Source organism: Saccopteryx leptura, chromosome 6 (genome assembly GCF_036850995.1).
Source record: "Saccopteryx leptura isolate mSacLep1 chromosome 6, mSacLep1_pri_phased_curated, whole genome shotgun sequence".
Taxonomy (NCBI): domain Eukaryota; kingdom Metazoa; phylum Chordata; class Mammalia; order Chiroptera; family Emballonuridae; genus Saccopteryx; species Saccopteryx leptura.
Window position 1 is genome coordinate 61,688,840 of NC_089508.1, and position 17,722 is coordinate 61,706,561.

The following is a 17,722-nucleotide window of genomic DNA, read 5'->3' on the forward strand; positions in this document are numbered from 1 at the left end:
TGAGTCTTACTCAAACCAGATGAGCCTGCACTCAAGCTAGTGACCTCGGGGTTTCAAACCTGGGTCCTCCATTTCCCAGTCTGACGCTCTATCCACTGCATCACCGCCTGGTCTTGGTGCTTTCTTTTTTTGAAGTGGAAAAGGGGATAGGGCAAAGTGAGAGAGATTTCTTAAAGTAAAAACTATTTTTGTATTTATAGTCATGTATGTATGTATCTTCTTTTCAGAAAGTGAGCTAAAACTAGTTAAATTTCACACATGTGCATACACACAGACACACCCTACCTTGTGGTTTATAAATGGTTCTATGGATTAGGCCAGTGGTCGGCAAACTCATTAGTCAACAGAGCCAAATATCAACAGTACAATGATTGAAATTTCTTTTGAGAGCCAAATTTTTTAAACTTAAACTATACAGGTAGGTACATTCCTTATCGAGGTAGCGCCCGCACATGGTATTTTGTGGAAGAGCCACACTCAAGGGGCCAAAGAGCCACGCGTGGCTCGCAAGCTGTGATTTGCCAAACGCTGGATTAGGCTGATTGCAAGCTCACTGTGCCTTCTCTTGGACACTCACTCCAGAGTCTGATTCTGCTCTCTACCCCTTGCACATGGTCATGGGTGAAACACAGAGACAACATCAGTAGAACAAAATATACGGCATTTATTAAACAGATGTGACACAGGTTATTGTAATATCAAAGTAGAGCGTGCATGAACAAATTACTCATTCGTTTAACAAAAAACACCAATCAATAATGAAAACATGAAATGATTAACCTTCTACAACATACAAAATTCTCTTTTAGTTAAAGTGAGAAAGAAAGAAAAATCACAGGTCAAATAAATACAGTGATTTCAGCTGGCTCCATACACGCATAAGGCACAAGTTAAACCGCGGGATCAGCACGTTGGCATGAAGCGCGTCTGCCCATGCGCAGACCATCTCCAGTGGTTCCCGCAGCCCTGCACACACGCTGGCACCGAGAGGAGACGGCACCTGCGTGCTGCCGTCCTTCACCCCCAGGGTCGAGTCTCCCCTGGAGCCCACGCTCTCCAGGACAGACCTCTCTGTACCAGAGAAATACCGCCTCTAATACTTTTAACGGGTAAACAAAACCTTCATGCAGTAACAAATGGTCCTGGTGTGAATAAAATGAAATTTCAAAAGAATGCCCTTTTCCCTCCCAACTGAAGTCGAGCAAAACAAAATAAATTGTGAGGGAATTCTGACAGGACTTCAGTGTGCATGTGGAAAACTAACAATGGCCCAGTCCAGCCGGGTAGACTGGGTGGGTGTTTGAAATGTGACCTTGTAAACCTCTCTCCTGCCTCCTCCTCTGCCTCCACTTTCCTTCGTGGTTTAAGAAATGGATCAGAACCACAGCAGTTTCCATTCTGCCTTAAACAGTGTGGATGAAGGAGCATCAGTCACCCCTTCCAGACTTCACGCTGCAGGGTCCCAGGGCCTTTGTCCATCTGTAAAAAGCGCGTGTCTCTGAACGCCTAAGTCAGAGTTTTCTTCATGGTTAACTCCAGGACACGTGCGTACGGGGCATAACTCCTGGAAGGCATCGCGATTTCAGGGGTCCGGATTGTCTCACTGAGAAATGAGAAAAGGCTGGTCAGGAAGATGAAACAATACTCTCTGCTCTGGGGTAAGACAACCCTAGGAAATGATTTTTCAACACTTAAAAAGAGACTGTAATAATGCAGTTAAATATTTCATTTAAATGTTACACAAGGGACCACTGCTTGTAGTAAATTTTGAAAGTTTAGCATGTGCGAGGCACGGATGATTCAGAAAAACATAAAACATGCACTGAAGGAACTCACAGTTTGGTGGGAAAGATGTACATAAACGATTTCAGTACAATGCACAGGGCGCTACTATAAGAGAGGCGTAATGAGCTGTGCTGGAGACTCTCCATTGGCCCAGTCAGATCTGCTCGCCTCCTCCGCCACTGCCCCCGGAGCCCTGGGATGCTGGCCTGAAGGTCAGCATCGAGGACTCCCTCCCCCTAGAGCTTCCAATGGGTCTTGACCAATAGGGACACGATAGCAAGAGATGAGACAACAGGACAGAGAGGTCAGGGCATTTGTTCTTTCCCGGCCAGGCGTCAGCTTGCAGTTGGCTATGCTCCTCCGGCAGTGACCGCAGGTGCAGCCCTGCCCCGTGTCTCCTTCACTGGCTTTCGCTCCGGCTTAACCCCCTGCCTCTTCGGGTGCAGGCTGCTAATAGCCTCTACTGTTGCTAGCTCCGGACTCTGACACTGTTTCTTGTTTTTTTTCTTCTAAAGCTTCCCAAATCTTTACAAACGGTCCCTTCATTTAAGTCTCTATAAGATTCCCTTCCAGCCAGGACCCTGAGAAATATGACAATCAACATATACTGCTCACAAAAATGAGGGGATATTCCAAAATGAATATGAAGCAATAAAATATCCCCTCGTTTTTGTGAGCAGAATATTATGGGCAAACCAAAGGCAGAACAAGTTAGCGTTGCTAGGGGGGCATCTGAAAATTCGCACAGGGAAGGTGAATCTTGAAGGATTCTTAGGCACTCCTTAAGTGGGCAAGGAGGAGACAGGAATTCCAGGCAGAAGGGACAGTATGTACAAAGGCAAAGGAGGGTGAAAACAAAGGCTGCAGGTGTGGAAAGGAGAACCACTCAGTTCAATGGGAGCAAAGACTTCATGATGGAAAGTCGCTGAAAACGAGGTGCGGTGGGAGTCCTCGTGTGCTCTGCTAAGGAGTTCAGAAGGGGACAGGGAGCCACCAGAGGCTTTTAGGAGGGTCGGGGCCATGTCATGCTCATATTTTTATTCTAGCAAGATTCCTTGGTACTATTGAGGGCTGACTGTTGAGGGGTCAGTCTGGAGGCAGAAGGTTAGTTAGGAGATTTTTGCTATTTAGGAGGTGATCATGCGAACGAATTCTAACAGTAGCACTGGGTATGAAGTAGCAGGAACGGTTAGGGAGATATTTGGGAAATAGAATGACTAGGATTTAGTGATTACGATGGACACATATACCATATTTTTTTCCTCCTGGACATGTTTCCTAGCTTCCCTTGCAATTCAGTGGCCCATGTGACTAAACGAACAGAAACTGTTTACAGTTGACCCTTGAAGAACACGGGTTTGAACTGCACAGGTCCACTCAGAGGAGGATTACATGGATTTCTAAATAAGTGGGCCCACACAGTTCAAACCTGTATTCTTCAAGTGTCAAGTGGCATTTTCAATCTGCAGCTGAAAATCCGCGTATGCTGAGGGCCTCCTTGTTACACTGAGATTATTGACTACATGGGAGTTGGTGCCCTGATTCCTGCATTATTCAGGGTCAGGTCAACGGTATATTATTTCTAAGTTTAGCCTGTAAAAATCATCTCTATAATTCTCTATGGTTTCTCTTTTTTCTTTCATGTAGAGGATAGAGTGGAGGACCCAAGAGGAAACCAAAGCCCAGGCAGAGTTGCTAGATGGGAGAATCCTGTGTTCCTAAATGACTGTGTGGAGAAAGGACTGTGGTCAGAAATCAATCTCTCCTGTGTTCAGCCCCCAAGACCTCTGGGCTGCTTGTTACAGCAGCTACATTCCTTAACCTGACTGATGCAATGACTAGTTGTGTATTTGAGATATAAGACTCGACCACCTTTTCCCTAATTTCTCATGTCCAGTTATTCACCAAGTGGTATAGGATCTACTGTCTAAAATACTGTTTCGTCATCTGTCTTCTCTATTCTTTCAGACACTGCCTTAGTTCACTCAGACACTGAGATAAACACTCAGAGTTTATCTTAGAATACTGGAATAATATCCTAAATGATCTCCCTGACTCCAGTGTTAGCAATGTTTGCCCCCCTCCTCCCTGATTCCATTGTCCATTTCGCTGTCGAGGACGTCTTCCTAAAAAGACAATCAGAGCACATTACTGTTCTGAAAACTCTCCAAGTCTCCCCATTACTTCCTGGATGAAGTCTAACTCCTCTGCATGGTCTAAAGCAGTGGTCCCTGACCTTTTTTGGGCCACAGACAGGTTTAATTTCAGAAAATATTTTCACAGACCGGCCTTTAGGGTGGGACAGATAAATGTATCACGTGACCAAACAAGCGTCAAGAGTGAGTCTTAGACGGATGTAACAGAGGGAATCTGGTCATTTTTAAAAAATAAAACATCGTTCAGACTTAAATATAAATAAAATGTAAATAATGTAAGTTATTTATTCTTTCTCTGAGGACTGGTACCAAATGGCCCATGGACCGGTAGTGGTCCGCGGCCCAGGGGGTTGGGGACCACTGGTCTAAAGGGCCTCCCCCATCTCCTATTTCACCTCCTGCTGGCCTTGCAAATCCGCACACAATTCTCATCACTTACTGCACTGCTGCGCACCTCTCTGCACTCTCATGCATCCCCTCCACATTGAATGCTCCCCTAACCAAATCAATCTGATGAATTCCTGCCCGTAGTTCGAAACTCAAACCAAGCTTCACCTCTGATATGATCATTTCCCCAACTCCCCACACCAGTGATAAAAAAGATCCTTCCTTTCTTTATACGCTCATGCTGTCCTGTGCAATGCTACACAATGCCTTGCTTCTCAAAGGCTCACTTCTGCTACACTTTCTCATTACACCTTCCATTACCCTGCAGTGATTTTCAACTACAGAGTCATAGGGAGACAGCTTCTGAATGGGGTCAATTAGAAGGTTGGGAAATTTTAAACGTCATGTCTCTTCCCAATTGCTTCAATAAGTCCTTTCCATGCTCTCCACCCTTCCATCGCTGTAACACCTCGAAAATTACTGTCACACAGGTTTCTGACACGCCACTGGAAGGCCCTCATTGCACCCACTGTGCATTTGTCCCCTCCACTAGGTATGGTTTCTTGAAGGGTGATAACGGTATCTCACTCATCTTCCTGACCTCAGAAGCTCACTCAGTCCAGGCACAGAGCCCTCACTCCACATACAGAGGACAAAGGAAACCAGAGAGCGAAGGATGTCCAGAGCTGGTCAGAGTGTCACCTTCCACACAGAGGAAGCCACGGGATCTGCGACTCCGGGGTCCTCAGTGACCTCACCAAGCAGCTTAGTGGAATGCCAGGGGCAGAAGCCAGATGGCAATTTCTGCCAACTACTGTGAAAATTCCATATAACAGAAAGGGTCTCCGGTGACAATATCCTAAAAGCCCATAAAGTGCAGAAATATTTATAAAGGCGGACCTTCTGGGTTTCAAAAGCAGGATCTTATATCCCAACCAAATAGAGGTGAGGTATTTTATTTAGTTGATCACTAGGAAACAAGATTTCAAGAACATAAATAATTTTTCAACCACATAATTGAAATTCAACTATATTTTTTAAATACATTAAAGCTATTGCTAGCCTTTTATAAATCCATAAAGAGGCAGGTCTCCTGAGGGAAATGATAGCAGAATCAACAACTAAAGCTTTGACAAAAGGCGACTGTGTTCTGGTCTCTACAACAGAACTTTGAAAATGTAGGCATTTTAAAATGCTTACTATGTATTCAGCACTTATAATACCAGGGAATGTTTTGCATGAAGTTTTACCTATTAAGACGTAATTTATGAGTTTACTGGAAACCAGGCTTTCTCCTGCTTTAGCAAGAGAAAGAAGCCTCTTTTCTTTTGTGTCTTTTTGTTTTTCACTTTTCTATGTGAACTATCAAAATCTTGCTATTCTAGGTGAGAAAACTGACATGCAGAGAGCTTAGGAATTTGCCCAACCAAAGCTGTAGATGTAGCTAGAGGAGGTAGAGCCAGGATCCAAACCCAGATCTAACTTCCAGCCAGTGTTCTTGACCACAACTAAGAGAAATTACTTTGCTGAAAAGAATGACTTGCTGCCTGACCAGGTGGTGGCGCAGTGGATAGAGCATCGGACTGGGATGCCAAGAACCCAGGTTCGAGACCCTGAGGTCACCAGCTTGAGTGCGGGCTCATCTGGTTTGAGCAAAGCTCACCAGCTTGAACCCAAGGTCTCTGGCTCGAGCAAGGGGTTACTTGGTCTGCTGTAGCCCCACGGTCAAGGCACATATGAGAAAGCAATCAGTGAACAACTAAGGTGTCGCAATGCGCTACGAAAAACTAATGATTGATGCTCCTCATCTCTCCATTCCTATCTGTCTGTCCCTGTCTATCCCTCTCTCTGACTCTCTCTCTGTCTCTGTAAAAGGAAAAAAAAAAAAAAGAATAACTTGCTCAGGGATGGATCCAATGGGTGTGAAGATCAATGGGAGTACCCAGCAGGCAGCTGGAAATGAGGACTTGTATACAATAAAGAGGTTCAACCACTTGATGGCTCAGCCACAGGGAGGCAAGAAGTAAAAGCCATGAGATTGGATGTCATCTTTGCAGAAACTACTGTAAACAAGATAGAACCAGGAGGAGTTCCCACAATGAGATCTTAGAAGAAAAAGAATAGTCATTAAAATATATGGACAGGCCAGGGAAGTAGGAGAGAACCAGGAGAAGAGTCCTACAAGGGTAAGTAGTAGATATTCTTCTACATAAGAACTGGCAAATGCTACAGAGGGATGGTTCCAATCCACAAACATTAAGTGCCTCCTATGGGCAAGGTGCTATTCTAAGCAAGTCCCACAAAGACTGCAATTAGTGAAATGGATGACAATCCCTGCCCTCATGAAGCTTCTATTCATACTAGTGGCAAGAGAGAATTAAGAAACACAAAGATGTAAAATATAAGCAAGCAATGTTATTCTGAGTCCTATATTAAAGAAATCATGTTATAATACAGATCAGCTGCCTAAGTCCCCATTTGGGACTTCATTCATGCAGCTAACATGTTTATTGAGCATCAAGTAAATGCTAGACCTGGGGCTGGCAGCCTATAATGCTTGTCCACAGGCACACTCAGTGTTGGCAGGAACAGGGGAACTGTGGGGTGAGGGGGTAATGAAAGGGTCTGTAAGTACAGAGGAGGCTGATTTCCATTTTTTTCAGCAGTATCTAAAAATAGAGCAGCTCTATTTGTCAAATGCTATCAACTGCAGCGCAGCATATAATCCTTGTGGGTATAAGGAGAAATGAGTCATAAGTGCTGGGCTACTCTACAAGGAGACTTAGTGCCAGCATCTGGAACACACTGGGACCACTCTGATGTCTGAGCTGGCATAGACCTCATTAACTGCTGAGCCTGGCTAGAAGGATTCAGAGCACTGATAGTTTAATTGAAGAGCTCCATGCACACTAAAGTACTATACACTTGTATACACTTGATTTAGTTAATACATTTAAGAAATCACTAATAATCACCAATAAAAATTAAGTGAACAAGCTTGACCAGGTGGTGGCACAGTGGATAGAGCATTGGACTGGGACGTGGAGGACCCAGGTGCCAAACCCTGAGGTCAACGGCTTGAGCACGGGCTCATGCTCATCTGGCTTGAGTGCAGGCTCACCAGCTTGAGCATATGGTCGCTGGCTTGAGTGTGGGATCATAGACATGACCCCATGGTTGCTGGCTTGAAGCCCAAGGTCGCTGACTTGAGCCCAAGGTTGCTGGCTTGAGCAAGGGGTCACTCACTCTGTTGTAGCCCCCCGGTCAAGGCACATATGAGAAAGCAATCCTTGAACAACTAAGGTGCAGCAACGAAGAACTGATGCTTCTCATCTCTCTCCCTTCCTGTCTGTCTGTCCCTAGCTGTCCCTCTCTCTGACTCTGTTTCTGTCAAAAAAAAAAAAAAAATTAAGTGAACAAGATTGTCTTAGCACACACAAATTCATTTCTATTTGGTACAGTGTCTTAAATGTAAAGTCAGAGTTTTTACTTAGTTAATAGTAATAATAGCTATTATTTATTAAGCACTTAATTTTTGTCTAGTTACCATGCTAAATACTTTATACCTATGTTGGGTTTTTTTTAAACACATTTTATTATTTTTTTAAATTTTATTTATTCATTTTTAGAGAGGAGAGAGAGAGAGAAACAGAGAGAGAGAAGGGGAAGAAACAGGAAGCATCAACTCCCATATGTGCCTTAACCAGGCAAGCCCAGGGTTTCGAACCGGCGACCTCAGCATTTCCAGGTACCCATGTTTTTTATGTAATTTTCATAGCAACCCTATGAGATTTGATATTGCCATCTTCATTTCCAATTTAAGGTTGAAATAATTGAGGCTTAAGAGAGATTAAGTAGCTTGCCCAAGGCTGTGCTCAGCTGACAGCTGGCTGGGCAGAGAATCCCTGGAGCCTGAGCTTCCCCAGCTGGACCATACCCCCGAGTTCTCTGTGGGAGAAAAACAGGAAGAACCGAACCCTACGGCATCACTGAGGCTTAATTCCTTACTTTTATTGATCTAAAACACTGTGGAGGAGCCTGTTTTTAAAATATTCTGGAAAACACCATGGAATCTTTTATTGGATAGATGCAAGTTTGAAGTCCAAGTAAGAACCAGGGATTTTATTAGATTATGCACAATTTAGTAACTCTCTTATTTATTATTTTCAAACCACAAATGTACCACACCAGGACTCAGAAGGCCTGGTTCTAATCCTGGCTGTGTGGCTTCCAGGCAATCACTTTATCTGTCTGGGCTTCAATTTGGATATCTATAAAACATGGGGATTAAACTAGACCAGGGGGTTCCAATTTGCTTTGACCATAGAACTCTTCATTCAAACAAAATCATACTTGGAATCCAACACATGAAACACACTAAAAGCTGAGTTCTTCTCTGATTGTTTCCTTTGGGGTGGGAGTTAGTCCCCACAGGCCAGCTCCGCACTAACATCCTAGCATACATAGAGCACGGCCGTTCCAAGAAGCACAGGTAGAAAACTACTGCCCCAAATGATCTCTATAGTCTCTGCGGTCCTCACCATCCGGATTGGCATGGCACCTGTCACATAGTAGGCTCTTAATAAATATTTGTGAGGAAATGCATGAAATTATGCCGCCTTTTCAGAAATGTGGATATGTAGTTTTCATTTCCTCTGCTGATTGACCTAGGTAGTTAAAGTGCTAAGATGGATCCTGGGGGAAACCAAATGTTACATTTATGGAAAAGCTGCTTTTAGATACTGAAGTGGCTTCCAAGTTCACCGTGGCCATAAGTTAAGGGTCTGTCAGCACTTCCATTATGAAAACCGCTTTGTGGTTTCATAACTTCACCATAAAAGTTTGCTTAAGGCTATCCTTCGGCATACAAATTGAAAACCTTGTGTTAAGCCAAAATGTGGGAATTAGAAAACAAACAACTGATTGGTTTCAGACGGAGTTTTGTACCTGTCCTAGCCAAACAAGATTTATTATGTGGGCAATTAGAGTGGACTAAGCCACTTGGTTCCTAAAAAATAAAAAGGAGGAAAATGGCCAAACTATTTATATTTCAAAAAGAGTCCCTGGATATGATCAATCATTCCTTTTGGCTATATTTTTATCATGTGCTTTCTACCCCACAGGGATGAGACCTAGGGTCTATTTACATATTCTTTTCCCCCTTCTTTCTTTTCAAAAAATTTTTCTATTCGTCATATCAGAATGATGAAATTACCTTGTTTCTACCAGAAAGTAAGCAATGTAAATGACTGCAATGTGACTTTGGTTACCTAAATCACAAGCCACATGTCATCAGCATTCTTCTTATATTGATAAATTTGTCTTATGTCCTCTTTGGGCCAAGCACAGTTTTGAACACCTAGAGATGGTGGGTTAGTTACTGTTTTCCAGGCTTTAATCTTCCTAAGGAAAGACCCAGGCATGGATATGTGAAGCTTAACAGAGAATGTGTCAGTCCTCTAACTCAGAAATGCAAATGAATGAAGCAGGCTATAGTTATTGTATATCTGCTCATGGTTGAAGTACATCATTTCTTTATGAATCTGATTCAGTGCTTGAGAATACTGTTATGGTGCTGGGGAATAAATGACTTTTGTTCAAGATTTAGACTCTCCCTCCTCTGTATAGCTTAACTACCTCGCAGGTCTCTCTCACACTGTTGTAAATTACTCCCCAATATCTGTCTCCTCCTCCAGACAGCACTCTGGGACAGGAACTAAATCTCATTCTCCATGTCATAACTGTACAGGAAAGGTACTGGGGAGATGTTCAAGGAGTGAAGGATGGAGGGAAGGAGGGAAGGAGAAAGGAATGAAGGGAAGAAGGAAGGAAGGGAAGGAAGGAGAGAGGGAAGGAGGGAGGGAGGGAGGGAGGGAGGGAAGGGAAGGAGGGAGGGAGAAAGGAAAGAAGGAATTAAGGGAGGGAGGGAGGGAGAAAGGAATGAAGGGAAGAAGGAAGGAAGGGAAGGAAGGAGAGAGGGAAGGAGGGAGAGAGGGAGGGAGGAAGGGAGGGAGGGAAGGGAGGGAAGGGAAAGGAAGGAGGGAGGGAGGGAGAAAGGAAAGAAGGAACGAAGGGAAGAAGGGAGGGAGAAAGGAAAGGAAGGAGGGAGGGAGGGAGAAAGGAAAGAAGGAATGAAGGGAAGGAGGGAGGGAGAAAGGAAAGAAGGAACAAAGGGAGGGAGGAAGGGAGGGAAGGAGGGAGGGAGGGAGGGAGGGAGGGAGGAAGGAAGGAAGGAAGGAAGGAAGGAAGGAAGGAAGGAAGGAAGGAAGGAAGGAAGGAAGGAAGGAAGGAAGGTGCACTGATAGGCCAGTCTCTCTGGGCGGCCTCCCAGACCTCTCCTTGGCCACGCCCACCACCCTGTGGTAATGCCCCTGAACCTACAGAAACCAGCCAGAGGCTTCAGCAGCCGCCACTGACCTTTGCAGAAATATTTTTGATAGAAAGAATGCAATTCTGGTTGTAATGGCCCAGGAAAGTATTTTCTTAAATCAAAGAAAAATTAGAGTCAGAAAAAATATGAAATTCCTAAATACCTGGGTAGAAGATCGCAGCCTACTCCAATCTCTCTGGTTTCCACTTCAGTCTTGGGCTGGGTTTCTGTTAAATAATCCAACTTGCTTTGTAGTTCATTATTCTAGAGATGAGAATAATGAGGGGGGGGGAGTATATTTAGTAAAGCAAATATGCTCCCACACAAATATACATGACATGCTTTACATGTATTATCAGATTTTCCTCCATGACATGGACATCCATCAAGGTATTTCTTGAGCACCTCTTACACAGGAGGAATAAAAAAAATATATTAATTAAATCTTTACTGATAGCTTTCTGTGCATGTACATACATATGTATCCAATTTTACATAAATGGAAACAAACAAAATATCCTGATCTATACATAAATCTGTTTTTCACTTAACAATTTGTTGTGAATACCTTTGCACATTTATTAGTTTTCTTTTTACGTCAACAAACTATTTTAATGCATTCATAGCATTCCACTGTATAGATGTACATGATTTATTTAACTAGTCTCCTATTGATGGGAATTTAGATATTTAATGCTTTTTTTGCAATTATAAATAAGGTATAGCTCAGTTTTTAATATTCCCTTATTAAACTATAAAATGAGTAAGTCTATTAATTTAATTTAGTGGGAAATACCTCTATAACTTAATAATTCGTATTTCATAGGTGTGGAAAATTCAGAATCTCCAACATATAAAATAGAACAAGCTCTTTGGGATTAAAATTAGCATTCTAATTAGGGTTTGTTGTGTTTTTTTTTCAGACCAGGGCCAAACATTACGTAGGTTGATGATTATATGCTCAGGGTTTGGAAATGTGCCCCGTGGGGAAAATGAAGGACAAAAGAGCAAAAAAATTGAGGATATTAGAATGAAAACAGATGAGCCTACGGTGCCTAATGGGCAAAAACATACACAAAACATTTCAGAAAGAGGTTAACAGTGATTATCTCTGCAAATTGAGATTTCTGGATGTTTATTTAAAAGGCCTATATATTTTTCTATATGCTAGACTAACTTTTCATGAGGCAATGACCATTATCTATCTTACTGGTTATATCGTCAGAACATGGCATGTAAGAGATGCAAGATAAATATTTATTGAATAAAAAATATATAAAGACTTTTATAGTGAACATGTTATTTTCTTTTTTTTTAATTTTATTTATTGATGTTAGCAAGAGAGGAGGTGAGAGAGAGAGACAGAGAGAGAGAGAGAGAGAGAAAGAGAGCTAGGAACATTGATCTATCACTGTATGTGCCCTGACTGGAGATCAAACCAGCAACCTCTGCGCTTTGGGACAATGTTCTAACCAACTGAGTTCTCTGGCCAGGGCGAGCATGTTATTTTCATAACTAGAAAAATGTTACAGCATTTTTCTTTTTATTTTTTTAAGTTGGATCTGAAGCTGAGGCACAATTCTAAGGCACTAGATAGCACATAAAAGTTTAAAAGTTCTCTGGAAATAGAGGCTCATTTATCTGAAAGAAAGAATGTGGGTTACAGCTCAGCAGCTCCTGCTCTGAATGGGTGACACCAGGAGCAAAGTCACTCTGGTACAAACTCCTGTTCTGCAGGATCCAGAGAACTATGAATTTTTTTTTTTACTTAATGGGAAATGGTGTAAAGGAAGAGAATTCATTCCAGACTCCCTAGCAGCTGACAAGCCATGACAGATCCGCAGGCTCTGAATCTATCGCCTGGTGTCAGTATGGGAGAATGGTGCTGGACCACTGCCAGGAATATATCAACATTCTCTCTCTCTCTCTCTCCCCCTCTCTCTTACACATACATACACACGCACACGCGCACACAGGTTCCCTGGCAATATGTGGACTCTCCCGTTCATGAGGAAAAAGAAAGGCAGAAGAGGCCTGCCTGCTTTTTAACAAGTTCCAGCAATCCCATCATTTTATCCCTTCTCGTGCAGACTTTAATCATTAGGATTCACAGAACGCTGGGCTAGTGCCTATAGTTAGGGAGCATAAAAGACAAGGTTAGCAAATATGGCCCAACTGGTACACAGTGAATAGTACACAGGTAACCCCAAGTCCTTTCTTCTATTTCTTAGGCATTCTATGTGTGCACACCAGATACTAAAGAACTGAAACCAAAAACTTATAAGAAATGCAATCAGTAAAGAGAATTTGAGTATCTACTATGTAGCAGATAGTATGTAAAAGTAGGTGAAGGAGGGTAGCAGTTAAAGTAAATAAGGCATGGTTTGCAACCTTTGAGGAGCTCCATCTTGTGAGGCTACAGATAACAAAGAAAATAACTGAAAAAAGCTAAGTCCATGCCAAAGGGACCCACAGAATACTCAGGGGAAATCCTGAGGAGATGCCTAACTCAAGTCGGGAAGAAGGATTGAATTGTAAATGAAAATTTCCTGGAGTCAAGCAAGGGAGATAAAGTAAAAGAAATAAAGTGGATGAGTATTCCAGAATTGTGGAAACATACCAGGTTGAGAAAATGCATCTTACCACAGAATACAGGTGGGCAGGAATTAGTTAGGAAGGGCTATGCATGCCATTACAAACACCTTACACCCAATCCTCTGAGACCAAAATCAACACTGGATTTTATTTCAATCATTTAGGCTCCCAAGTAAAAGTTGTACTGACAGGAAATAAAACCACAGGCAGGAGGATCAAAGAGGTCATTAAAATTTTGCAGTTAAAAGAGAGCTGTACTTTTAGTGTAGAGGAGTATCCACTTAAACACATCTTCTTGCAAAGAATAACTATAAACTCTGAACAAAGCCAAAACAAAATACTGAAGTCTCTGGAGATTGAACAAAGATAGGCAAGTTTTGAAATGTATGTTAAAACTTGGGGCAAATGACTAGTATAGAATGGCTTCTCCATGCTTCACTTGATTTTTTGTTTTGTAGCTTTACCCAAGAGCAGTGCAATCATGGGGATGGCAGCACAGATACAGCAAAAATTCAATAGAAAGATCATCTTGGTCCTGACTGATTGGCTCAGCAGTAGAGCATCAGCTTGGCATATGGAAGTCCTGGGTTCGATTCTCAGTCAGGGCACAAAGGAGAAGCGACCATCTGCTTCTCCACCCTTCCCCCCCATCCCCACCCATAGCCATAGCTCAAATGGTTCCAGCAAAGTTAGCCCCGGGTGCTGAGGATGGCTCCATGGCCTCAGCCTCAAGTGCTAAAATAGCTCAGTTGCCAAGCAACAGAGCTGCAGCCCAGCTGGGCAGAGCATTGCCTGGTAGGGGGCTTGCCAGGTGAATCCCAGTTGGGGCACATGCAGAAGTCTGTTTGTGCCTCCCTGCCTCTTGCTTAATTAAAAAAGAAAAGAAAGATTATCTTTCTGGTAGACTAAAGCAGGGGGAAATGTCTAGGATAAGCAGGGCTAGGATAAGGGAGGAGCCAAAAAGGAGAGAAAGAAGTCAGAAGCTTTAGATTCTGCATATAGACTCAGCTCATCTCTGGCAGACCCTGAACCATGCATGTGTGGGCACAATGAAGGAAGTCTGCTGTCAAGGCTTACAGAACCAAACTCAGATCTAAGTTACCATCCACTATGGACATGAGACAGGTATAACCAAATTTTTCTGAAACAAAAAACTCAATGCTCCTCAGAACAATAAAACAGAATGCAAAATCTTTACAAGAAAACATTTAAAATGTTCAGATTATAATTAAAAATTACTTGACATAGAAGAGTTAGAAAAAAAATGTGACCCATTCCCAAGGAAAAGAGAATCAACAGATTCCAATCCTGACATGACTCAGATTTTGGAATTTGCAAACAAGGACTTTAAAACCGCTATTATAGCTATGCTCAATGAGGTACAAGAGAAATATGCTTGTAATTGATGAAGTAGTTTTAGAAAATCAACAGAAAAAAAAATAGAAAATATAAAAAAGAACCAAATGAATTTTTTTTTTTTTTTTTTTTTTTTTACAGAGACAGAGAGAGAGTCAGAGAGAGGGACAGATAGGGACAAACAGACAGGAACAGAGAGAGATGAGAAGCATCAATCATTAGTTTTTCATTGTAACACCTTAGTTGTTCATTGATTGCTTTCTCATATGTGCCTTGACCGTGGGGCTACAGCAGACCAAGTAACCCCTTGCTCGAGGCCAGTGACCTGAGTTCAAGCTGGTGAGCTTGAACCAAATAAGACTGCACTCAAGCTGGTAACCTCAGGGTCTCAAACTTGGGTCCTCAGCATCCCAGTCCGACACTCTAACCACTGCATCACCACCTGGTCAGGCACAAATGAAAATTTTAAAACAAAAATACAATGCCTGAAAAAAATTTTAAAACACTAGATTGGCTTAAGAAAAGAATAATGATGAAAAAGAAAGAAATCAGTAAACCTGAAGACACATTAACAGAAGTAACAATCAAAGTAAGATAAAAAAAGAAAAAATTGAAAATAAAAAATCAAACTTCATAGAACTGTGGGACAATTTTTAAAAGCCCACCAGAGGGTACTGGACTCAGAAAAGGAAGAGAAATAAACAAGATCAGAAACAATATTCAAAGAAATAATAGCTAAAATCTTTCCAAATTTGGTAAAAGACATACACTTACAAATTCAGTAAGTTCTGCAAATCCCAAAGAGGATAAATCCAAAGAGATATATACCTTGTTACAACATAGTCATACGAAAACCCACAACTAAAGAAAGATTTTGAAAGCAATCCTACATAGGTGAATAATCTTTGGAATTACCACAGATTTCTCATCAAAATCCATGGAAGCCAGAAGACAATGAGAACTAAGAGAAAGAAACTGTCAGTCTAGAACTCTGTATATTTCAGTAATGACAATGAAAGAAAGACTTTATTTTTAGGTAAAAGAAATGAAGTGAATTTGTCACCACCTAACCCTCACTACATAAAAGGCTAAATTAATGAAAGTTCTTTAGGTGAAAGAATGGTGCTTTCAGAGAGAAATTCATATATTCAGGAATGAATAAAGAACATCAGAAACAAACAGTCTATGAGTAAATATGAAAGACTTCATTTTCTCTTTTTTTACTCAAGAAAATCACATTTAATACTTAGCATACTTCCTCTTGGGCTTTTATTATTCCCTATTCTCTCATATGTAATTAGATTATACTATAAATACTTTTGTACTTTGTTCTTTTCATTTATAAGTATTTCCTATTGTAAATATTTTAGTGGCTGCACTATATTTTCTCTTAATTTTTAAAAAATACCTATGATTTTTAAAGCAAAAATTATAACAATACATTGTGGGTTTATAATGTATATAGATACAATACATAGAATAACTGTAACAGCAGAGTAAGAGGTAAATAGACCGGTATCATTGCAAGATTTTTACATTTTACATGAAATGGTACAATATTAACTCTAAATGAACTGTGAACATTTAATGATATATGTTATAATACCTCAAGCAATCACTATTGGAGAAAAGACAACATCAAAATTCCAACTAATAAATTAAAATGGAATCTAAAATATATTGAAATAGTCCAAAGGAAAGGGAAAACAAAATAAATAAGCAAAAAACAATAAAGTAAAACAAAAGGAATAAATAGAAAACAAGTAATAAAATGGTAGACCTAAATCCAATCATATTAATAATGCAATGTCTATGTACTATATACTTCAAATAAAGAACAGAGACTATCAGAATGTATTTTTTAAAAAAGCAAACCTAACTTCATATTGTCTATAAGAGATGAACTTAAATATAGAGGTACAGGTCAGTTAAAAATAAGTGGATGGTGACCCTGGCCAGTTGGCTCAATGGATAGTGTCAACCCAGTGTGCAAATATCTTGGGTTCAAATCCCAGTCAGGGTACACATGAGAAGCAACCATCTGCTTCTCTTTCCCTCCCTCTCCCCCTTCTTTCTCCCTTCCCCTCTCACAGCCAGTGACTCAATTGATTCGAATATCAGCCCCTGGTGTTAAGGACAGCTGAGCTGATTTGAGCATCAGCCCCAGGCAGGGGTTGCTGGGTGGATCCTGGTCAAGGTGCATGCAAGAGTCCTTCTCCCTATCTCCCCTTCTCTCACTTAAAAAAAGAAAAAGAAAATAAATGGATGGAAAATATACTATGCAAACACTAAACATAAGAGGACAAGAATGGCTATATTAATATTAGATAAAATAGACTTCAAGACAACGAGTAAGGACAAAAGTAGTGACCAACACTTCATAATAATGAACAGTTAATTCATTTAATTCATCACTAAGACATAACAATCAAACTGTGTATGTGCCTAATTACAGAGCTTCAAAATACATGACATTAAAAATAGAGCCTGACCAGGTGGTGGCACAGTGGATAGAGCACCAGACTGGGACACGGAGGACCCCAGTTCAAGACCCTGAGGTTGCCAGCTTGAGCGTGGGTTCATCTGGTTTGAGCAAAGCTCACCAGCTTGAGCCCAAGGTCACTGGCTTGAGCAAGGGGTCTCTCACTCTGCTGTAGCCCCCTGGTCAAGGCACATATGAGAAAGCAATCAATGAGAAACTAAGGTGCCACAATGAAGCATTGATGCTTCTTATCTCTCTCCCTTCCTGTCTGTCCCTCTCTCTGATTCTCTCCGTCTCTGTCACAAACACACACACACACACACACACACACACACACACACACACACACACACATACAAATAGAATTAAGAAAAGAAATAGATGGTTTAAAACTATAGTAACAAATTTCAGCACCCCTCTCAGCAATTCATAGGACAATTATAAAAACCAGGTAAACATGCCTGACCAAGCAGTGGCCCAGTGGATAGAGTGTCAGCCCGGGACACTGCAGACCCAGATAGAAACCCCAATGTCATTGGCTTGAGCACGGGTTTACCAGCTGAGTGAGGGGTCACAGGCCTTGAGCATGGA

The 17,722-nt window shown here is 41.5% G+C and overlaps 1 protein-coding gene across 1 annotated transcript in view; it reads right to left on the minus strand.

The window, feature by feature from the left end:
* Nucleotides 1-644: 644 nt before the first annotated feature.
* MYZAP (myocardial zonula adherens protein) overlaps nucleotides 645-17,722 on the minus strand; it is a 101,188-nt gene continuing 84,110 nt past the window's right edge. The window contains exons 12-13 of the mRNA XM_066343579.1: nucleotides 10,862-10,962; nucleotides 645-1,603 (exon numbers count right to left, since the gene is read on the minus strand). Of these exons, the coding sequence (XP_066199676.1) occupies nucleotides 1,507-1,603; nucleotides 10,862-10,962 (198 nt within the window). The 3' untranslated portion in view covers nucleotides 645-1,506. The remainder of the gene's footprint in view (nucleotides 1,604-10,861; nucleotides 10,963-17,722) is intronic.